We start from the raw sequence: 24226 nt of genomic DNA, 5'->3' as shown, positions 1-24226 counted from the left end.
CCTAGGAACATTGTGGCCAAATTCCAGAGTTCCCTGGTCAAGGAGAAAATATTGCAAGCAGCTAGAAAGAAACAATTCAAGAACTGTGGAAATACAGTCAGGATAATACAAGATCTAGCAGCTTCTACATTAAGGAATTGAAGGGAGTGGAATATGGTATTCCAGAAGTCAAAGGAACTAGGACTAAAACCAAGAATCACCAACCCAGCAAAATTGAGTGTAATACTTCAGGGAGGAAATATAGTCTTTCAATGAAATAGAGGACTTTCAAGTTTTCTTGATGAAAAGACCAGAGCTGAAAAGAAAATTTGACTTTCAAACACAGGAATAAAGACAAGCATGTAAACGTAAACAGCAAAGAGAAGTCATAAAGGCCTTACTAAAGTTGAACTGTTTACATTTCTACATGGAAAGACAATATTTGTAACTCTTGAAACTTTTTTCAGTGTCTGGGTACTTGGTAGGATTACAAACACACACACACACACACAGAGAGACAGAGAGCACAGGGTGAACTGAATAGGATCGGATCATATCTTAAAATAATGAAATTAAGCAGTGAGAGAGAAATATATTGGGAGGAGAAAGGGAGAAATGGAATGGTGCAAATTATCTCTCATAAAAGAGGCAAGTAAAAGACTTCAGTGGAGGGAAAAAGGGGGGAGGTGAGAAAAAAACATGAAGCTTACTCTCATCACATTTAACTAAAAGAAGGAATAAAATGCACACTCATTCTGGTATGAAAACCTATCTTACAATACAGGATAGTGGGAGAGAAGGGGATAAGCAGGGTGGGGGTGATAATGGAAGGGAGGGCAGCGAGAGGAGGGAGCAATCTTGTGGAGGGATAGGATCAAAAGAGAGAATAGAAGAAACGAGGGGCAGGATAAGGTGGAAGGAACTGTAGTTAGTCTTACACAACACAACTTCTATGGAAGTCATTTGCAAAACTACACAGATATGGCCTATATTGAATTGCTTGCCTTCCCAAAGGGAATGGGTGGTGAGGGAGGGATGAACAGAAACTGGAACTCAAAGTTTCTGTTGAGTATTGCTCTTGCAACTAGGAAATAAGAAATTCAGGTAATGGGGTATAGAAGTTTATCCTGCCCTTCAGGACAAAAGAGAAGATGGGGATAAGGGAAAGGAGGGATGTTAGAAGGGAGGATAGATTGGTGATGGGGTAATTAGAATGCTTGGCATTTTGGGGTGGGGGAGGAGAGAAATGGGGAGAAAATTTGGAACCCCAAATTTTGTGGAAATGAATGTTGAAAACTTAAATAAATAAATTTAAATTTAAAAAAGCAGAATTAGTCAAATGGAAAAGAAGGTTCAAAAGTTCACTGAAGAAAATAGTTCTTTAAAAATTAGAATGGAGCAGATGGAAGTTGATGATTTCATGAGAAACCAAGAAATTGCAAAACAAAACCAGAAGAATGAAAAAATAGAAGACAATGTGAAATATATCTTTGGAAAAACAATTCACCTGGAAAAGAGATCCAGGAGAGACAATTTAAAAACTATAGGACTACCTGAAAACCATGATCAAAAAAAAAGAGCCTAGACATCAGCTTTCATGAAATTATCAAGAAAAACTGCCCTGATATTCTGGAAGCAGAGGGCAAAATAAGTATTGAAAGAATTCACTCAACTCCTGAAAGAAACCTGGAAAAGAAAAACTCCTAGGAATATTGTAGCCAAATTCCAGGGTTCCCAGGTCAAGGAGAAAATATTGCAAACAGCCAGAAAAAAACGATTCAAATATTGTGGAAATGCAATCAGGATAACAAAAGATCTAGTAGCTTCTACCTTAAGGGATCGAAGGGCTTGGAATATGATATTCCAGAAGTGAAAGGAACTGGGATTAAAACCAAGGATCACCTACCCAGCAAAAGTGAGTATAATACTTCAAGGGAAAAAAATGATCATTCAATGAAATAGAGGACTTTCAAGCATTCTTGATGAAAAGACCAGAGTTGAATAGAAAATTTGACTTTCAAATGCAAGAATCAAGAGAAGCATGAAAATGTAAACAAGAAAGAGAAATCATAAGGGACTTACTAAAGTTAAACTGTTTATATTCCTACATGCAAAGTTAATATTTATATATTATCTTATATATATATACATATATATATATATATATATATATATATATATATATATATATATATATAGAGAGAGAGAGAGAGAGAGAGAGAGAGAGAGAGAGAGAGAGAGAGAGAGATCACAGAGAGGTCCCTTGAATAGGAAGGGATGATATCTAAAAAAATAAAATTAGGGAGTGAGAGAGGAATATAATGGAAGGATAAAGGGAGAAATGGAATGGGGCAAATTATCTCTCATAAAAAAGGCAAGAAAAAGCTTTTTCAATGGAGGGGGAAAGGGTGGAGGTGAGAGGGAAAAAGTAAAGCTTACTCTCATCACATTTGGCTTAAGGAGGGAATAACAGGCACACTCAATTTGGAATGAAAATCTGTCTTACACTAGAGGAAAGTAGGGGAGAAGGGGATAAGTGGAGTGTGGAGAGGAATGATAGAAGGAAAGGCAAATGAGAGAAGGGAGATAATTAGAAGTAAACCCTTTTGGAGTGGGATAAGGTAAAAAAAGAGAATAGAATAAATGGTGGGGGGGCAGGATAGGATGGAGGGAAATATAGTTAGTCTTTCACAACATGACTATTATGAAAATCTTTAGCAAAACTATACATATATAACCTGTACTGAGTTGCTTGCTTTCTCAGTGGGGATGGGTGGGGAGGGAGGAAGGGAGAGAAGTTTGAACTCAAGGTTTTAGAAACGAATGTTGAGAATTGTTTTTGCATGTAACTTAGAAATAAGAAATACAGGTAATGGAGTATAGAAATCTATCTTGCCCTACAAGTAAAGACAGAAGATGGAGATAAAGCAAGGGAAGGGTGTGACAAATGGGAGGGTAGATTGGGGGAAGGGGTTTTGGGGTGAGGGAGGGGAGAGATGGGGAGAAAATTTGAAACTCAAAATCTCATGGAAATGAATGCTGAAAACTAAAAATAAATAAATAAATTGAAAAAATTTGGTAGTTTGATTAGTATGGCAGTGAATAAGTAAATTAATTTAGGTAGAATTGCTATTTTCATTATATTAGCTCCACCTACTAATGAGCAATTGATGTTTTTTGAATTATTCAGATCTGACTTTATTTGCATGAGAAGTGTTTATTTATTTTTAGTTTTCAACAGACTATTGATTATTAGGATTAAGATTAGATTATTTAGTTTCTAATTAATTTTAATGTACTTTTCTGCTGCTCTTTATGGAATGTAATTTTGTTGCATTATTATCTGAAGAGAATGCATTTAATATTTCTGCTGTTCTGAATTTTGTTGTAAGGTTTTTCTGTACTAATACATAGTCAGTTTCTGTTTAAATACCATAAAGCACTGAGAAAATGGCATATTCTTTTCTATTCCTATCAAATTTTCTTCAGAGACCCATCACATCTAACTTTTCTAAAATCTATTCACCTTCTTAGCTTCTTAGTTGTTGGTTTTTGGTTTGCCTTATTGAACTTGGAGAGGGGCAAGTTGAAGTCCCCAACTAGCACAATTTTACTCTTTATTTCTTTCTGTAACTCATTTAACTTCTTTAAACATTTCAATTCTCTATCATTTGGTACATATAAAACAAGAATTTACCAGGTACTTACTATATGCCAGGCATTGTGCTAAACATTGGAGATGCAAATAAAAACACAAGTAAAGGTAGCTTCATCCAGTATTGATTTTAATGTTCAGTAATTCAGGAACAGGATATAAAGGAGAAGGAAGGTTGATCTAGGTGATTCCAAAAATTGGAGGCTCTAGGAGGAATTCACTAGTGGGAGAAGGGAAGCCTTACAGAGAAATATTCAGAATAAGAAGATCACACTTTTAATAGGTCTTTCCAGAAATAGGAGGCCATAGCTAATCTGGGAAGCTCCAGCTAAATAGAAAGCTATTGCATTTTCTAAAGTCAAAATTGAATGGTATGAAGTTATAATTACCAATCTTGTTCCCAAAGTGATATGAAAATATCATAATAGGACTTAATTAATGATAATTATATGTTTTTGTTTTATTTTCTTTCTTTTTATTCTTTGTTATAAGGTACAACTTTCTGGGCAGGGAAGGAGGAAGGCATACTTGTAAATGAAGAATAATATAAAAACACAAGGTATTAACAAAAATTTAAGTAATAAAGTATGACTGTGGATATTTTATTAGTTTATATTGGATATCTTCTCCTGTTATTGACCTCCTTGATTCTCATGTCTTATACCTGGCTATTTGAGTCAAATGGCATGAATAGCTTGCATATTTTAGTATAAATTCTATATTTTTTAGAATGTTTGAATAATTCACAGTGTCACCAACAGTGTTAATGATCCTATTTTCCTCCTACTCCCACAGCTTTAACTACTTCCATCTTTTGACACTCAAAAATTTGTTGAATAGGGGTTTGCCCTGTAAATCATTCCCTCTCTTTATGTCATCTTCAGTATCTTTCTATGTACTGCTTAATTCCCTACTACATTTAAATATCCCTAGGTCCAAAAAAAATTTATCTCTTTGGATGGATAATCATCCTGCTAGTTAAGGCTCTAATCATGGGCTTGATAGAAAACTGTACAAACTAGAAGAGTTGTGAGTTTGGGCAAATTATGACCTCCCTGGGCCTCAATTCTTCATCTCCAAAGTAATTGTATGGGACTAAATTATATCTAAGTTTTCTTCCAGCTCTATATCTATGACATATTATTTTGTGATAAAGTAGGAATTCACCATCAATGTGATTATGAATGTTCAATCAGAATTCCTAGCAATGACTTTGCTACTACTATCTGATCTCCTTCCCTCTACACAATTCTCTGCATTGGTTGTCTGGGAGCTCTTTAGAATATTCTCCCTTTGGCCTAAGACTCTTGAGACAGATTCAGAAATGACTATGATTCTGCAAAACATAAGTTTCTTTAGGCAAATTTTCTTGTTTTTATCTTTGTATGCTGAATTGCTGTCAGGAAAAGTCAAGGAAGACCTAGAGAAAGTCAGATGGCCCCCATATGGAGATTTGGTTGGGAAAATGATTAAGAGCTAATAGAATATAGCAATATGGATGGTTTGTCATCTGCATGACTGAAGGAAGTTCAAAATCAATGAGGTCACAGGTCCATTAGAGTACTGATTATTCCAAGTACCATAATTTTTTAAATGAACTTATGATTTAATCAGAAAAGGCATAGGTTGTTGATTTTAGTTCCTAATTTGGGAATATTATATACTATTTAGAGGGTATAAACACTATACTATAATACTACTATTTATAGAAGGTATAAATACTATCTCTATTTCCTATGTACATCAGCATCATTGTGTCCATGCAGGGTCAGGATATACAAATAAAATTCTACCCTGAAATGTGCTTTGCAATCTCCCACAGATACTCTGTGCTCTCTCACTTAAATTTGTTTAAAAACTGCTATCTCTATTTCTACTTTCTAATCCTCTTAGAACCCAGACTGTCTTGCCAACACCTCTTTACACAAATGTTCTTTGCATGCAAACCCCAATATGCTGAAGTAAGACCTAGATGACAGTGTACATACCTAAATTTGCCTTCTCAAGGTATGGGATGCTCTGTGGCAACACTTGTCACCACCCCACGTGGCAAAGGGTGAGTTTTCTGAAAATAAAAGAATCTTTGTGGAAAGGTTATTAAGAATCACACTGCATAGCACACAAACTGTTTGTGAAAAGTCAGACCGAACTTTTCCTGAGCCTCAGAAAGAATTAGCTGAGTGAACATTCTCTACCTCCTCACTGAAACTCTCTCCCAATAATAACTAATATTTACAAACTTTAAAATTTCCAAAGTGCTTTCAAAATATTTTATAATTTTGAGCCTCACAACTAAACTGTGAAGTGGATGCTGTATTCATTTTTATCTCCATTTTCCAGATGTGAAAATTCAAACTTATGATGGTTAAATGACTTGACTGTGGTAATCCAGTTAATGTAAGAGATAAGATTGAATACAGGTCTTTCTAACTTCAAAATCAGCACTTATTCTGCTACCCTACACTGCCTCAAAATACATGGTACCTCTTATTCTGGTATTAAATCATCCTACCAATTCTTACGGTTGACATCCTAAAAATGCTTTCTATGTATACACACTGTCACGAGAAAAATCCCTGTATAAATATGAAAAGTGTCCAGTCAATGGAATAGCACCTAACCAAGGGATATGGTCATATCTTTTCATGATGCGATTACATGTATGTAGTTGTGAAATATTAAAATTAGATGGTTTTGTGGGGAAACTCTCCCCAGTTGATCACTTTCTGAATAGCTACCTGGACAGCTCTATTCCTGAGGCTATAAACCAAGGGATTCAGTAAGGGGGTAATAATGGTATAAGTAACTGTTATCAACTGGTCTTTAACTGATGTTGCCCTGGATGAGGGTCTCAGATAGACAAAGGATGCACAGCCATAGTGAACTACAACCACTGTAAGGTGGGAGATACAGGTAGAAAAAGCCTTCCGTTTCCCCTCAGCTGATGGAATCTTCAGGATCGTGCTGACAATGAAGCCATAGGAAATGCAGATGAAAATAAATGGGACCATGAGCACAAAGACACTACAGATAAATATGAACAGCTCGTTGACATAAGTGACACCACAGGCAAGGTGAATAACAGGTGAAATGTCACAAAAGTAGTGGTTAATCTTATTAGAGTTACAGAAAGGCAAGCTGAAGACCAAGGTTGTGACTATCGTTGAGATCAAAAAGCCAGTCACCCCACAAATGCTGACTAGTACTCTGCAAATCTGCCAGTTCATGAGGATGGGGTAGCGTAAAGGGTGACAGATGGCAGCATAGCGATCAAAACCCATTACAACCAACAATAGGCAGTTGGTGGCTGCAAAGCCAAGGAAAAAGGACATCTGAACAGCACAATTAGTAAAGGAGATAGTCCTGAGCAAGGAGAGAAGATTGGTGAGCATCTTTGGCAGGATAACAAAGGTATAGCAGGTCTCAGACACAGAGAGAGCACCTAGGAAGAAGTACATGGGAGTATGGAGGCTATGTTCCAGGATGATGACAGTAACAATGGTGATATTCCCAATCAGGATGACAAGATAGAGGAAAAGGAAGATAAAAAAGAGCAAAAACTGTATTTCTTGGAGTTTGGAAAAACCCAGCAAGAGGAATTCAGTGACCGTGGTTATGTTCTCAGGAAGCTGTCCCCAGGGAATGATCTGCAGAGAGGAGCAAGGGAGAAAGAGGCTGCTGAGTTTTATAGACTGAGAAAGCTGGAGAACATTTATTCTGAATTATTTAGGAGACTGTTAATATGCTGGGTCTGGTTTGTTCAATAAATGCTTCAGTAAAGTTAAAGAAATGTGAGGAATTGATTTAGGAATAATCGTTAGTAGTAAGATATAGATATATTTAAGTGAAAAGCTTAAGGCCTCCAAAAAGTGTGCATTTGACTATTCCCACTTAGACTAGCTACTTAAGGTTTCATATTTTGCATTTACTGAAACTTTGGAGGACTTCCCCAAGATGATAAAGAATATTTGGGAAATATTTTTCATAAGCCTTCAAAACAATTTAGTTGATAGGGGAGTTCCTGTGGTTTTGTTGAAGGGACTTTCTTCCAGTCACAGAGGCACTACTCGTTGAGACTTAGAGGCTAGAGTGAGATACAAGCAGATGAAGAGGCGGACTAGAGTTTGGAAGGAGAGAAACTGGATGCATGGCAAAGGAGGGGGACTAAGAGCTAACATCCTACAGGCCACATCAGCAGATTTGGCACCTGGTAACAGAGGGGGAAGCTGAAATACAGTCAGCAGCAGTTCTTCCTTCCCTGTTTTCCTAAAGCCCATTGGTAACATAAGCTTCGAGCCCCCATCACAGTCTTTCATATCTTCTTTGCTTAGATTTTAATTATTTATTACTGCTAATAAATTCCATGACTATTATTACATGTAATATATTACATAACCATTAACTGTGATGGGGTCTCAGCCTATAAATTTGTGCCATTATATGGAGAGATGAGTAGCTAGTATATGGAAAAAGAGATTTTCTCATTCTTATTATGGAATGGAGGGCCAAGACAACCAGTGGGTAAATAAGATGGCATCATCCACATTAAAGATGCTGAGAGACCTGCTTGTCAGAGATGTCATAGGCCCGGTCCTCAGAGAGTAGAGTCAGAGCAATTATGTAACAATAGAAATAAAGTCTAAGATTTCCCCACCCCACCTGCACATCTTTGATGTCTTTCCCTGACTCAGACATCTCAGGAATTTAAAATGCAATTAAAATTGGGTCACCTCCAGCACTGAAAACTTCTTTGTACAATTGAACTGGTCTAGGCTACCTGCCTTCCACATCATTGTTCTCTTCAGAGATAGTTCTACATTCCCCATAATCACATGTGATACTGAAGTGCTATAGTCTAAGTATAATAACTCCCATACTTGATAATGAAATGTGTTTTTTAATATATCTACATTTGCATATGATTACATATATGGACATATATATGTATTTATAGATATTGTCATTCATCTTTTTTCTTATCCTTACTGCTGCTTTAGTCTTAAATGCATTCAGGATTATTTTGTTCAGCTGAATCTCTTGCCAAGTTTTCTTCAAATAGGTTTTATCCTCTATCACTCCTATTTTATATGACAATCCTATCTATAGTTTTCCATTATCTTTCTGTAGTACACCAGTTGAAATTCTAAGCTTGTGATATCTTTGGCTGCCATATCATGACAAAAAGGTATTTGTTTCCTAATGTGATTTTTCCAATTTCTTTGTTCTACTTGTAGCAATTGTGGTATTTTGTTTAAACTTCATGTTCAACATGAAGTTATTTTAACTAATTTCCTTTTGTCTATCATCTTTCCTATTATTAATAACTTGTTTAACAAGTCAGGTTGGAATTCTGAAAAACAATTTGCCCAAATGGTTATAAAACTGTTCACATCCTTTGATCCAGTAATACCTCTATCAGGCTTGTATTCCAAGGAAGATCAAATGAAAAAGAAAAAAGCCCCATATGTTCAAAAATATTTATAGCTTCTCTTTTTGTTGTGGCAAAGAATTGGAAACTGAGAGGAAACCCACCATTTGGGGAATGGCTGAACAAATTGTAGCATATGATTGTGATAGAATAATGTACTATAAGAAATGATGAAGGGAATGGTTTTGGGGAAAAAGCTGGGAAGACATATGAATTGATGCAAAAATAAGCAAGCAACGTTGTAAAAATAATTTATTGTGTAATTAGTAACCATGATCAATGCAATGATCCATCAGAATGTCAAGGACTCACGATGTAAAATGCTATCTATGTTCAGATAAAGAACTGATGGACTCAGAGTACATGTTGAAGCAATTTTTCCCATCTGTTTGACATGTTCTTGAAAACAAAGGAAAAGAAAGAAAGGGGAAAAAGTTTTATTTTCAGTTCCAAATTATTTTTAAAATTTTCTCACCTTTTGAGAAGGCATGACTCCATATGTATAAACAAATTTGTGTTTCTTTAAAAATAATTTGGAACTGAAAATAAAAATTAAATTTTAAAAGATCAAATTGGTGTTATTTTAGTTTCATATTATATTTTTGAATGTTATTTTCCTCTGGATTTGCACTGATTTTGTTCTTTATATAAAAAAGTCAGTGGTCTGACTGTAATTTAGAAATTATTCTCATATCAATAATAAATCATTTTCTATCTGTTAAACTATAATCAATTTCTTATTTCTGATGTTATTTTGGTGTCTACATTTGGTGCACTCTTTTTTTATTTTATTCGTGGTGCAACGCCATGAGACATTTGTGTAATCTGCCAAACATTTGGTCTGTCTCATTTCTTATTCTTGAAAAATATTTCTTTACATATTTTCCACTGTACTCCCCTCTCAGAAATAATTGTAACTCTAATTGCAATAGCCACTCCCAAAGGGATTTTAGATACTGATACATCTAAGAAGCAATTCCGTCTTAGGGAGTTGCAATTTTATTTGTCATTCTGGAGAGACAGTAAATTCAAATGTTTTTAAAGAATACCAAGTAAGGTAATAATAAAATACTAGTAACTCCTTCCTGGAAATCTGCCTTTAATTAATAATCTTAGAAAGAAACATAATGAAGTGTATTCTTGAAAGACTTTGACTGCTATCATGAGGGAGCTAAATGATGGGACTGTGTTTCCAGAATTGAGAATTTAGAAGTTTCAGTTAGAATTAGAAGTGACTTGGGTCATGATCTTCTTCACAAATGACATTGTAAATACATACTAATATCTCTGTTATATTGGTTTTAGTACCATTAATAAACTGTAGAGTCGAAAACCTTGATATTGCTATAAGTCTAGAAGATTAGAGGACTTGAGAAAGAGAGATGAAGTAAAGATCATGGGAAAAGAGGAATTCTAGCACACACACGTAGAGACATCGGTATACAATACTTATACATGTGTGTGTTTTCATGTGGACAGAGAGAGAGAGAGAGAGAGAGAGAGAATTGACTGGGGTGAAGCTCAATTAATTAACTGGTGAGAGAAGTGTTACATTTTTAAGTATAGTGAAAACAAATTACATTAGCACCTAACCCTTGATGCTCTTTAATCCAAGAAATAACTCATCATGACCAAGTGGCATTTATACCATGGATATAAGAATGAATCAACATTAGAAAAACAAACAATACAGTGAAATATATCAAAACAAAAACACAGAGGTGGAGCCAAGATGGCAGAGAAAAGGTAGGGACTCAACTGAGCTCTCCCCCAAAATACTCTGAATACCTTTACATAAGGACTCTAAAAAAAATTCTTGAGCTTCAGAACCCACAAAAAGACAGAGTGAAACCATTTTCTAGCCCAAGACTTCTTAGAATGTTGGCAGGAAAGCTCTATTGTAAGTGAGTGAAAATGGAGCACAGTTCAGTGCAGGCTGTGTCAGCATGGCCCTAGCCCCAGAAAACCAGAAGCAGGCCTTGGGAGCCACTGAATCAGCAGCAGTAGTTGCTTCCAGAACTCTCAGCTCACATATAGTAATGGAGTCAAACAACTGGTCAGAAGGAGATTACAGAAGTCCCTTTGTTGGAACTGTGGGTAGTACTCTTTTGCTTTACCCTTATTCAGGTCCAGTTTGCTGTCCCAGGTATCAGTCCCAGATGGCAGGCACAGGGCAAAGAGGAGCACTAGCACACCAGAGCTTAGAGGTACAGTGGAGCGGCAATCCTCCTCACAGTTCCAGGGCAGAAATGACTGCTTGTGGTCACTCACAGACCAGAACACAGGCCAGGAGAATAGTTAACACCTGTCCTTAGATCACAACACCTTGGAACAACTGAAAATTTATGGGTCCCTAGAAGTATCTCTGAAAACAGCTGCACAAACCTTGAATCTTGGGACACTGAACCCTCCACCCTGGAAGCAAAGTATAACTTAACAAATAGTTAAAAGTCAGGTTACAGACTTAGAAAATGGGCAAACAACAGAAAAAAATGCGACCATAAAAAATTACTATGGTGACAAGGAAGATCAAAACACTCACTAAAAAGAAAATAATGAAGTCAAAGCTCTTACATCCAAAGCCTTCAAGAAAAATATGACTTGGCCTCAGGCCACCAAAGGTCTCAAAAAGGACTTTGAAAATCAAGTAAGAGAAGTAGAGGAAAAATTGGGGAGAGAAATGAGAGTGGAGCAAGAAAATCATGAAAAATTATTCAATAGCTTGGTGAAAGAGACACAAAAAAAACTTGAAGAAAACACCTTAAAAAACAAACTAGGCCAAATGGTAAAAGAGGTACAATAAGCGAATAATGAAAAGAATGCCTTAAAAAGCAGAACTGGCCAAATGGAAAAAGAGGCATAAAAATTCACTGAAGAGAAAAAACTCCTTATAAATTAGAATTGGTCAAATGGAAAAGGAGATACAAAAGCTCTCTGAAGAAAATAATTGCTTAAAAATTAAAACTGAGCAAATGGAAGCTAATGACTTTATGATAAATCAAAAAACAATCAAACAAAACAGAAAGTATGAAAAAATAGAAGATAATGTGAAATATCTTATTGGAAAAACACTTGATCTAGAAAATAGATCCAGGAGAGACAATTTAAAAATGATTGGACTACCTGAAAGCCATAATCAAAAAAGAGCCTAGACATCATCTTTCAAGAAATTATCAAGGAAAATTGTCCTGATGTTCTAGAACCAGAAGGTAAAATAAAAATTGGAAGCATCGACCTATCACCTCCTGAAAGAGATCCCAAAATGAAAACTCCCAGAAATATTATAGTCAAATTCTCCAGAGTTCCTGGGTCAATGAGAAAATATTTCAATCAGTCAGAAAGAAACTATTCAAGTATCATTGAACTCCAGTCAGTATAACACAAGATTTAGCAGCTTCTACATTAAAGTTCAGAGGGCTTTGAATATTATATTCTGGAAGTCAAAAGAGCTAGGATTAAAACCAAGAATCACCTACCAAGCAAAACTAAGTATAATCCTTCAGGGGAAAATATGGATTTCAATGAAATACAGGACTTTCAAGAATTCTTTATGAAAAGACAAGAGATAAATAAAATATTTGTCTTTCAAATACAAGACTCAAGAGAAGCATAAAAACGTAAACAGCAAAGGGAAATAATAATGGACTTGATAAGGATAAAGTGTTTACATCCCTAAATGGGAAGATGATACTGGTTGCTCATAAGAGCTTCCTCATACTAGGGCAGTTGGAAGGAGTATATATAGACAGAGGCCACAGGCATGAATTGAATATGAAGGGATAATATCTGAAAGAAATAAAATTAAGAGGTAAAAGAGGAATGTATTTAGAGAAAGGGAAAGGGAGAGGTAGAATGAGGTAAATTCACATAAAAGAGGCAAGTAAAAGATTTTACAGTGGCAGGGGGAAAAGTGGATGTAAAGGGGAGTAAGTGAACCTTACTCTCATTAGAACTGCCTCAAAGAGGGAATAATATACACACTCAATTTGATATAGAAATCTATTTTCTCCTTCAAGAAAGTAGAGGGGAAGGGGATAAGACAATAGTGGTGGGAAGGGGAGTGATAGAAGGAAAGGCAGATCAGGAGAAGCAGTGGTCAGAAGCAAAACACTTTTGAGAAGGGATAGGGTGAAAAGAGAGAGAGAATAGAATATACTGGGTGGAGAATAGGATGAAGGGAAATATAATTAACAATAGTAACTGTGAAAAAAAACTTGAAGTAAGTTTTTCTAATGAAGGCCTCATTTCTTGAACATATAGAGGACTGAGTCAAACTTTAAAAAATAAGAGCCATTCCCCAATTGATAAATGATTAAAAAATATGATCAGTTTTCAGATGAAGTAATCAATGTGGTGTATAGACATATAAAAAAGAATATTCTCACTATTGATTGGAGAAATGCAAATTTAAAAAATTCAGAAGTACTATCTATCAAATTGACTAATAGAACAGAAAACGAAAATTACCAATGCTGGAGGGGATGTGAAAAATGAAACATTAATGCAGTGTTAGTGGAGTTGTCAAATGATTCACTTATTCTGTAAAACAATTTGGAACTATTCCCAAAGGGCTATAAAACCATGCATACCCTTTGACCTAGCAATACTACTAGTAGGTCTGTAACCCAAAAAAGATTTTTTTAAAAAAAGGGAAAAAGACCTGCATGTATAAAAACATTTGTAGCTGCTTTTTTTCTTGTCTAATTAGAATAAAGAATTGGATACTGAGGGAATGTCCACCAATTGGGGAATGACTGAACAAACTGGGTTATGTATTATGATGAAATATTATTGTGCTATAACAGAAACAACAGGACTTAATAACTTAGTGTTTCTTAAACCAGAACAGACAAATTATTTTTAAAAGAATTCCCTATTTGACAAAATTCCTGGGAAAACTGGAAATCCTCCTACTTTACTGAATGCCCATCCAGATCACACCCTCTAACAGAAAGTATCCCACATGGTTTTGTTCTGGGCCCTCTTCACTTCTCCCTCTCAATTACTTCACTTGGTGATCTCATCAGCTCCCATGCATTCAATTACCATCTTTATGCTACAAATTCTCAAATCTATCTATCCTGCCCTAACTTCTCTGCTAACCTCCAAGTCTATATCTCTAGTTGCCTCTCATATATGTTGACTGGATGTCCAACACACGTCTTAAATTAAACAAATAAAAAACTGATCTAATTATCTTTCAATCTAAACCATCACTACCGCCCAACTTCCATATTACTATCATGGACAATACCTTCCTCCAAGTTCCTCAGGGTTGCAACCTAAGTAACATCCTCAATTCTTCACTATTTCTCACCAATTTATTGAGCAGTTCTGTCAGTTTCAACTTGCAACCTCTTTTGAATATGCCCCATTCTCTCTTCTGCCACTGCCATCACTCTAGTGCAGGCCCTCATCACCTCACACCTGAATTATTCTTATAGCCTGATGGTGGGTTCTCTCCCCACTCCAATCCATCCTCCATTAAGCCACCAAAGTGATTTTCCTAAATCACAAGTCTTACCATGTCTTACCCTTACACAATAAACTCCAGTAGCTCCCTATCACCTCTAGAATGAAATATACAGCATTCTGTTTGGAGTTAAAAAAAAACCCTTCATAACCTAGTGCTCTCATATATTTCTAGTCTTCTTATATCTTATTTCTTTTCTTTGATCTAGTGACACAGAACCTCTTTCTGTTTCACAAATAGAGCATCCTATATCTTGAATTCAGGCATTTTCTTTGACCAGTTTTTCTGTGATGCAAATGCTCTTCTTCTCCTCTGCCTACTGCCTTCTTTAGTTTCCTTTAAATTCCAATTAAAATTCTCCTTTCTACAAGAAATTTTTCCTAATCCCTCTTAATTCTAGTGCCTTTTATCTTTCCATTGATTGTATTTATCTTACATATAACTTGTTTGTACATATTTGTTTGTTGTTTTCTTCAGTGAATTATGACTTCCTTGAGGGTAGCAATTGATTTTTGCTGCATTTTTATCCCTACCACTTAGCACAGTGACTGGCACAGAGTATGTGCTTAATAAATGTTGCTTAATTATTGATTGATTAATGTACCTCACAGGTTTGATATATCTAACAGAAAGATAAACAGATGAGAACATATAAAATTGAACAAATGCTGAAGAAACAGGAACTAAAAGAATTATATGCCTCCTAAATAGGACTGCTAAAGTTTTTGTCAGTATCACATGGAATTTTTAGAAAACTTGACCAAGTATTAGGGAACTGAGAGGTTTCTAATACATGTAAAAGGCAGAAAACTAAGTACATCCCTTACAGACCATAATGAAAAAATAGTAATTAGATTGGGGAGTATAAATAAAAGATGGGCTCCCTTAGAAGTTTAATAATAAAGTCCTAAATAATGAATAAATTAAGGAACAATAATGGAAACAAAATTATGCAAAAGAAAATGATAAAATGATATACTGAAACTTCTGAAATGCAACTAAAGTCATCTTCAGACATACATGTACATGCATATGCATACATACCTATGTGTACATGTGCATACACATATATGTACACACATAAATATATATATGTACTCTCTATCCCTAAAATATGTTCAATAAAATAAAAAAGTAGAGGACTAATAAGCTGGACATATCTTTAAAGAAATTTGAAAGCCAACAAGTCGAGAAACTCAAATAAGCTCAATGGAGATTTTGAAAAAACAAAAGGAAAGATAACCTGAAAACTAAAAAATATAAACTACAAAAGATAACTAAAATTGAAAGCTAATCCTTTGAAATGACTAACAGAGTTGATAAATATTTATTTCCTCAACTGTAATAGTACCTACCTTGCAGAGTTGTAATAAGGATCAGATAAGAAATTTGTAAAATACACTTAGCACAGTGCCTGACTTATAATAGGTACTATGTAAACGCTTATTCGCTTTCTCTTTCCATCTATTCTTTTCCCTTTATAATTGAAGCTTCAGACTTTCAGAACAATCCACTTTATGCACAATTCTTACTATGTCATTCTTCTTCCAAGAAATATTCAGTTGATCTTTGCTGATCATGGAATAAAAAATGAACTTCTCAAGGTCACATTTAAAACCTCCCACAATCCAGCCCTAATCTAGACAACACAACTCCCCCACTCCCATCTCTTCAATTATTTTCTAACCAAATTTTGCTATTAACTGCTCCTGAATTTTATCCAGCCTTCTTACATTGCTACTCTATAAACTCACCCAAATGGCATTCATGCCTGAAACATTCTCCCTCATTTCTTTATTTTACAATCGTTATGGAAGTTAAGGTGCAGTTGGAATCAACATTTTTGCTCTGATTACCTTTTATATCTCCCTCACAGTAACCTATAAAATATGCCAGATCCTATCCTGATCTGATCAGGAAATCCAGTAAAAAGTCACAAAGAGCAATTTTTCCAGCCCAGAGCAGTTTAGGAATATGGATGGGGATAGGGGCATAAGGTGTCTAGTCAGGAGCACAGCACATTAGTAGGGGAGGCAGCAGTGGCAATTATTATAGCACCCAGGGCAGGTAAAGGATCTGAGAATGAACACATGCACATGTACAGAGCAAGGAACAAGTTCTAAAAATTAAGCTGTATGGCAATGAGCCCGAGAGCAGAGAGGGGGATTCAGTTCTAACCTTTGGCCCCATATATAATTCTACTGAAAAACAACCAGGGAAGAAAACAGAGACCAAAGGAATGTCAACCTGTCTAGTGATTCTAAACCTGCAGAATTTTCTAGTGGATGACAGTAACTGAGTCCAAGAGCAGTTTACTAAAACTTAACCACATATAAATCCACAGACCCAAAGCTGGAGTAATAAATTTACAAAGTTTATACCAAAGGGGAAATGAATAAACCTCTCCCCAAATCATACCACCTTGGAAGGACCAGAAATATACAGGATCCCAACATGAGCTATTGAAACAGAAGAAAAACATAAAAAGACAGAAGTTTAAGCCAGACACACACACACACACACACACACACACACACACACATATACCCAAAATGAGCAGATTCCAAAACTAACATAAAGTCCAAAGTCAAGAAAAAGGCTGGAAGAAAGGGAAAATGAAAAAAGAAAATTACCCAAAAAGTCTGTATGATAATAAGAAAGCTCAAGAAACAAAACACAGAAGAAGACAGTAATGTGAAGAGATCTACAGCAAAGCCTAAAAGAAAAATGCAAACTGGACACAAGACCAACAAGAATTCCTAGAAGAGTAAAAGAAAGTGTTTTTTTTTAAAAGCAAAGAAGACTTTAAAAACTAAAATGAGAGCAATAGAAGGAAAAGTGGAAAAACAAATTAGTTATGCAAGAAAGATACGAAGAGAAAACGAACAGTTTTGTGAAAAAGGTGCAAATCATTGCTTGAAATAATTCCTTAAAAATTAGAATTAGCCAAATGGTAAAAGAAATACAAAACCTTACTGAAAAAATGATTGATAAGGAGAGCCAAAACAGAGAAAGATAACTATAGACCGATTCTCCTAATAAATATTGGAGCAAAATTTTAAAATAAAAAATTAGTAAGGTGTTTGCAGCAACATATTACAAAGATTACACTCCATGACCAGATTGGATTCATACCAGAAATGCAGGACTGTTTCTGTATTAGGAAAACTATAAACATAATTGACCATATCAATAATCAAAAAATGTATATAGGTTTATTCAATAGATGCAGATAAAGCTTTTGACAAAATACTGCCACTTATTCCTAATTTAAAAAAGGAAACACTAGAAAGCATAGGAGCAAATGGTGCTTTCCTTAAGATGATAGGAAGTATCTATCTAAAACCAAGAACAAACATCATCTCTAATAGGGATAAGTTAGGAGCCTTCCCAATAAGATCATGAGTGAAACAAGGATGTCCATTAGCACCATTATTGTTCAATAATGCTAGGTAGAGAAGTAAAACAAGAAAAGGAAATAAAAGGAAAAGCATAGGCAATGAGGAAACAAAACTATCGCTTTTGGCAGATGATATAATGATTTACCAAGAGAGCTCTAGAAAGTCAACTAAAAAGCTAGTCAAAACAATTAATAGCTTCAGCAAATTGACAGAATATAAAACAAAACCACATAAATCTTCAGTATTTCTATTTATTACCAACACAACCCAGCAGGAAGAAATAGAAAGCAAAGTTCCATTAAAAATAACTGAAGATGGTATAAAATACTTGGCAGTCTGCCTGCCATGACACACCCAGAAACTATATGAAAGCAATTACAATTCTCTTCACATAAATAACTGCTCATGGGTAGGCTAAGACAATATAATAAAAATGACGATGCTAGCTAAATTAATTTGCTTATTTAGTACTATACAAATCAAACTACTAGTGAATTACTTTATAGAGCTAGAAACAGAGGGAATTAACAGTCAAAATATCAAGGAAATCAACAAAAAATAATGGGAAGGAAGGGTACCTAGCAGTAGAACATTTCAAACTACAATACAAACCTGTAAATATGAAAACAATTTGATACTGATAAGAAACAGAGTGGTTGATCAATGGAATACATTAGGGACATGATTTATAGAAGCAATAAGCACAAGTTATAGCTTATGAATGTGACTGAATACTCTTCTGCTACAAAAAATCACAAAGGAAGTTTCAGAAAAACCTGGCAAGACCTGTGTGAACTGATGCAAAGTAAAATGAGCAGAACCGGGAGAAAAATCTAAATAGTAATATCAAAATTACAAAGATAATCAACTTTGAAAGACTTAATAACTCTTGTCAATACAATAACTCACCACAATTCCCAAAGACTCCTGATTAAATATTTTTTCTACAGCCTCTCCCAAAACAGGACCATTATTGAGTGCTCTCATGTGTTCCCATGTCCCTTCTAAAATCATAGAATTCACAGGTGGAAGGGACCTGAGAAATTACCTAGAATGACTTCTGCTTGAATCATGAATCCCCCATGTAACATCCTTAACAAGTGATCATTATTTCCATTAACTATTAAATTATTACCTTATAAAGCAATCCGTTAGATATTCAGATGACTCAATTGTATGGAGCATCTTTCTTAAACTGAACTAAAATTTCTCTCATTGTAACTTTCCTGTGGGTACCAGTTTTACCTACTGGAGTCAAGCAGAATAAACTTGCATTAAACACTTAAACCTTTTAAACACTTCAAAACCAGCTCGTTAGTGTCTAAGGGAGAATGTGAGCTTTGGTCCTCCTGAATCCAAGTCAGGTATTCTGTCCACTACACCACTGCAAAGATTATATCTCATTTATATTTTTCCCCAACTCTGAAAGGAAGGTATTATCACTTTTGTCAGGTTGGTCTAGATGTTTATTGAGATCCTTTTTAACTGTGATGCTGTGATTCTATGATCCTCATTTTACAGATAGGGAAATTAAACCCCAAAGAGATCAAGTGAGGAAGGTTAGGTGGTGCAGTGAATAGAGAACTTGACCTGTAGTCAAGAACACCTTAATTTAAATCCAGTCTCAGACATTTACTAGTTGTGTGTCCCTGAGCAAATCACTTAACCTCAGTCTACTTCAGTTTCCTCATCTGCAAAATGGGGATAATAATTGTACCTACCTCCCAAGGTTGTTGTAAGGATCAAATGAGATAATATTTGTAAAGTTTTTGCAAAAGTTATTCTATATACATACTAGGTATTATTATTACTACTAGTCATTGTGATGTGCCAAATCTTAAACAGTTTTCAGTTGGTGGAACCAGGAGTAAAATCTAGGTTTTCTCCCTCCCAGTCCTGTATTCTGCCCACTCCATCACAGAACCTGGGATTAGAGACGCTTATTAAGTCAACATAGCCCCTCTAGGTTTTGTGCCTAGGGTGGATAAATTGCTGCAGCTGATAGTGGAATGACCAATTCATCAATATATCAACAAAACATTTCTTAAGTGTCCATTATGTGTCAGGCACCATGCTAGCCACTGAGGATACAAGTACAAAGAATGAAGCAATACCTAGTTGAAATAAACTTTCATTCTATTGAAGGAAATGACAGATAAATAGTCTGATGTGGAATTGCCTCCAGGACCTTCCTCAGACAAACTGGCTCGCCCTTACCTCATCACTACTCATGCTTTTCATCTTCGACGTTGGTTCTGTGGCAGACTGGTCCCCAGAGTGAGGTAGGAAAGTGAAATCCAAGGAGAATAGCTTTCTAGATGAGAAGATCACCCTCACTGATTTTTCCCCTTTTGATGCAACGTGGGTCTCTGTGATGACTTAACTGAGGCCCTGGAATGGTAGAGGAAAGGAAGGGTATGTGGTACAATAATTTATCTCTTTGCTCACATCACATTCAGCAGGCTACTAAGAAAAGGTGTATTTTCTGTGCTAACAGGTCAGGTAGACAAGGAAGATGTAATTGTGGTATGCAGAGATACTTGCACTTGAAAAGGAGGGAAACTTGGTTGGGGGGCAGGGAGGTGAGAGAAATAAGTTGACAAAGAGGATAATTAGTCAAGTTGCCAGAAAAATTAAAGGTGTTATTGAGGTAGATGACATGAAGGACACTAGATCTTCTACAACAGAAATACAAAAAGGGAAACAAAGTCAGAGTTTGAAAGTTCCTTGGTTTCTGTACACCTTCTTTGCTACTTATGAAATAAAATGATGGCTGACCATTTCAGTAGCAGTACTGCCTTTCTCCCTTTCCTGCTTCTTTGTTGTTTCATTCCTCTAATTTTGGTTGCATTATCTCCACACACCCTCCTCCTCAACTCCCCCAACCTCCAGCACAGATAAACACTTAATGCTTCTCTTCACTGCCATATAATCTCCTCCTCTCATTTATTTGTCCATTTACTGCAGGGAATGAAGACCAAGGCCATCAGCTTGGATGCTGGATCATCCATGAAATAAGCGAAACAGACATAGGTATTGCTGTCAACATTTCAATAGTCAGGAGATGCTAATGAGTTAAAACCTCCATTCTCTTAAAAGTGTTCTCATCTATTTCACATAAAGAACCTCACACTCTTTTCTCAACTCCAGGCTCAAATGTGAGCCCCAGGGCCCAATGGCCTAGTTTCCAATCTTTATGTAACTAGTTGTTCTTCCTGGACCAGAGAACTCCCAAATGAAAATCTCCATAAGAAAATTCTTGCCATGTGATATGGAAGTCCCTCCATATACCACAAGTACCATGGTCTCACTGAAGGAGATCTAACTCCTTCTAGATACAGCCCTCACCTCACATCCTTACAAAGGATTCCTTCAGCCTCTTCTCCATGAACATTTCTTTAAGATGTCACACCACTGAGCATCATCAGGGGCCTTTTCTTTTGTTTCTGTGCTATCTGTGTCTCCAAAGCTTTTCTTGGAAATTGTGTTACTATTACTCTAGAGTCATTACTATACTGGATTTACACCCCCAATTAGAAACCAGTGGGGGCACTCAGAGCCAGCAGAGTAACTTCAACAATCTACGGCAAGTTGAAAAAATTGAGACAGTGATAATGAGGATTAGAAGGTCACCTCTGAAGGGTTTATTGTTGATTGATTAAGGAGTTGGTAGCTAGTGTGAGACATTAGTGAAGAAAACAAGTCCCATCCCTCGGGTTTCTCTGCCCCAAATCCCTAGGTTCTTGTTATCCAGAATAGGCACAGAGCTCCCTAGATTGTTCTCTGTCTCCCTTATTCCATCCTAATTTCCTGTCTCTGCCCTCAAAAAGAAAGAGTGCATTTCGAGGGATTGAGGAAAGAGAACTTGGGCCAGCACAGACAGAAAAGATATTACAATGATGTCCAGGTCTGGGAAGCAAAAGGGAATAGGTACCAGGTGAAAGCCACAAGATCTTTTTCTGACTCAGGGAGCTAAGGAGTTCTGTGGCTAGGGAACCCTTCACAGTGAATTAGCTAGAGAGAGAATCTCATGTGGCTCCTCCTATGGAGCTCAGAAAGGCCCCCAATGACTGCTCTTTTCCATAGCGACTTGGTCTTAGGTCAGGTAATAAGACCACCAAAGAAAAATTTGAGGTATAGAAAGTTCAGTTCCATTTGAGACAGCACTGAAAAGACATTCAATCCTGCAGTCACAGAAGAATGAAAGCTAAAGTTCGCCCCTCACTGGTGCATTCTTTTCTGTCCATCCAGAAGGTGGCCCTGGATTCTATGAGTGACTTGTACTATGGGAGCCTGAAAGGTGATAAGTCATATCCATCAATACTACCAGATTCAGACTGGCTCCATTGTCTGCAAGTGCAACGGAAAGAGCACTGATTATCAAATCCAAAGACTTGAATTCAAACCTCAATTCAGTTGTTCATGTGGAATCTTGTACTACACTGAACAAGTAGGAGAACTTTTCTGAATTTTTTCTTCTGCATAATAGGCATAATGATGTTTTGCTGAGACTTCCCAGAGAATACTATTTTGCCCAGAATCAGTTGACCCACTGCCTATGGCCTCTGTCTTTACTCCTAAGACTCCCTGGGGAGCTTCATAGACACAGCTTAACCACCCATGTTCTCTGCCTTTTCCCCTGTATCAGGCTAGATTCAGCCTACTCAACAGTGGTCACATGGCTCTTGAGTCTTCCCAGAGTACCAGTTCTCACGACTCTAGCTTCTGTTCTGAGCCCAGAATCTTCTCCAGCATTCTGAAGACTAATCCTAGACTGGACCTAACATGAATTTTGAGTTCTTGCTCCTGGTTAGACTTACCCTGGCTGCACTTTTATCTACTATAGCCTGTTGTGATATGGGCCTCCTGTCTCATAGGATCTATCAAATGTCACAAGTCTGGACATAAAAGGAAGGCCCCAAACGGTCTAATCATCTCTTTTCATCAACATACTTCTCTCCAGCACTGATAATCTTAGTGAACTCTTTCCTCAATGGTTCATACTCCTTTTTTCATCGGCGCTTTAGCATTAATACAGTGATTCTGCGTGAATCAATAGATATCCTTGCGTAACCCAATTCCATGTCCTTAATCACCTTCACTCCCATCCTTCTAAGCTTTGACATGTCCAGCTCTTCCAACCCCTTCCACTGTGGAATGTCTGCTCCATAGTTAAGATACATGTTTCATATTGAAACATTGCCATTTTTACTTCTATCTTTTTGTACTTATTGACACCTGGCTCCTTTGAAATGACCTGTTATTTCTACTCACCCTTTCCTGCACTAGTTCCACTTTCATTCTTACCCTTGATTCACTGATTTTGGTGGAGGAGTTAGAATACATCTTCTTCCCCTGCTACTACAGTTAGGAAAATAAATAATTCTATTTTGTTGCTAATTCAATCCATATTTTTCAACCAATGAAGAGTGTGCTATTATTGTCTGTTAAACTCTACAACACTCATCTTCCTTTCCCAACGAATTCAATACTTCAACGTTTTCTTTCTATACCAACATCTGCTTTCATACTAAAAGACTTCAAGTCCTCTCACAAACATCCTAATTTTCCAGTTACTCACTTTACTCATTTCTCATAACCAAATCCTCTACTTCACCTCAGTCTCACACATAGAGGGTGATTTTCCCATCACCCATACATTTTGCCCTTGGTTTTGCTATCACCCAAACATGATCATGAACTTTGAAATTCCTTTATTAGTTCATAATATTGTTCATCTTTTCCTCTGCCTTGTAATCACTAATACCATTCTTTGTTTTCATTACCTACATATCTTCAGTTCTTTCCCAGAACAATAAAACACACCCTGGGAACTTGCGGGAGGTGTGGGGGGGAGCCAAGATGGTGGCATAGAGGAAAATCTATAGGTGAGCTCTTTCAACATTCTCTTTCAAATAAGTTTAAAATAAGGAATCAAATCAAATTCTGGAGTGGCAGAGCCAACAAGAGTTCAAGGTGAAACACTTCCAGCCCTAGACAACTTAGAAGATTGGAAGGAAAGATCTGTGACAAAGGGTGGAGGTTGACCCAAAGCTCAAATGACTGAGACACCAGTTGTTGGACTTAATGGTGGCAACAGCTGCAGCTACAGGTTCAGGAACTGTATGGCTAGAGATGGCAAGGGAATCAGGTAACTGATTATAAAAAGATTACAGGGGACTCTTGTGCTAACACTAAACACAAAATCAAAGTTGTTGGCATCTCCATTGCCTATACCTACTTCTGGGTCATAGTTCAAGGGCAAAGAGAAGCCAGTATTAGAAAAAAAC

General features: G+C 36.4%; 1 protein-coding gene and 1 long non-coding RNA gene across 2 annotated transcripts in view; both read right to left on the bottom strand.

Annotated features, from left to right (window-relative positions):
• Positions 1 to 24226, bottom strand: part of LOC140528982 (uncharacterized) — a 206795-nt gene that overhangs the window by 107627 nt on the left and 74942 nt on the right. The window contains exon 5 of the long non-coding RNA XR_011975380.1: positions 20154 to 20327. This is a non-coding gene — a long non-coding RNA (uncharacterized lncRNA). The remainder of the gene's footprint in view (positions 1 to 20153; positions 20328 to 24226) is intronic.
• Positions 5733 to 7950, bottom strand: LOC140530455 (olfactory receptor 10R2-like). The gene is made up of 2 exons (XM_072649959.1): positions 7702 to 7950; positions 5733 to 7335 (listed from the first exon to the last, which is right to left on the bottom strand). Exons 1-2 carry the CDS (start codon positions 7948 to 7950, stop codon positions 6319 to 6321), a joined length of 1266 nt encoding a protein of 421 aa, XP_072506060.1. The 3' UTR covers positions 5733 to 6318.

The sequence above is a fragment of the Notamacropus eugenii genome, chromosome 2, assembly GCF_028372415.1.
Source record: "Notamacropus eugenii isolate mMacEug1 chromosome 2, mMacEug1.pri_v2, whole genome shotgun sequence".
Classification (NCBI taxonomy): Eukaryota; Metazoa; Chordata; class Mammalia; order Diprotodontia; family Macropodidae; genus Notamacropus; species Notamacropus eugenii.
This window is presented reverse-complemented; position numbering and strand designations above follow the sequence as displayed.

Bases quoted from the DNA above. Each gene is read 5' to 3' on its own strand.
- LOC140530455 (XM_072649959.1), bottom strand. From the start codon at position 7,950: ATGAAAGACTGTGATGGGGGCTCGAAGCTTATGTTACCAATGGGCTTT. The intron at 7,336-7,701 runs GTAGTGCCTCTG...AATGTTCTCCAG, and splicing joins TAGCCTCTAAGTCTCAACGA to CTTTCTCAGTCTATAAAACT.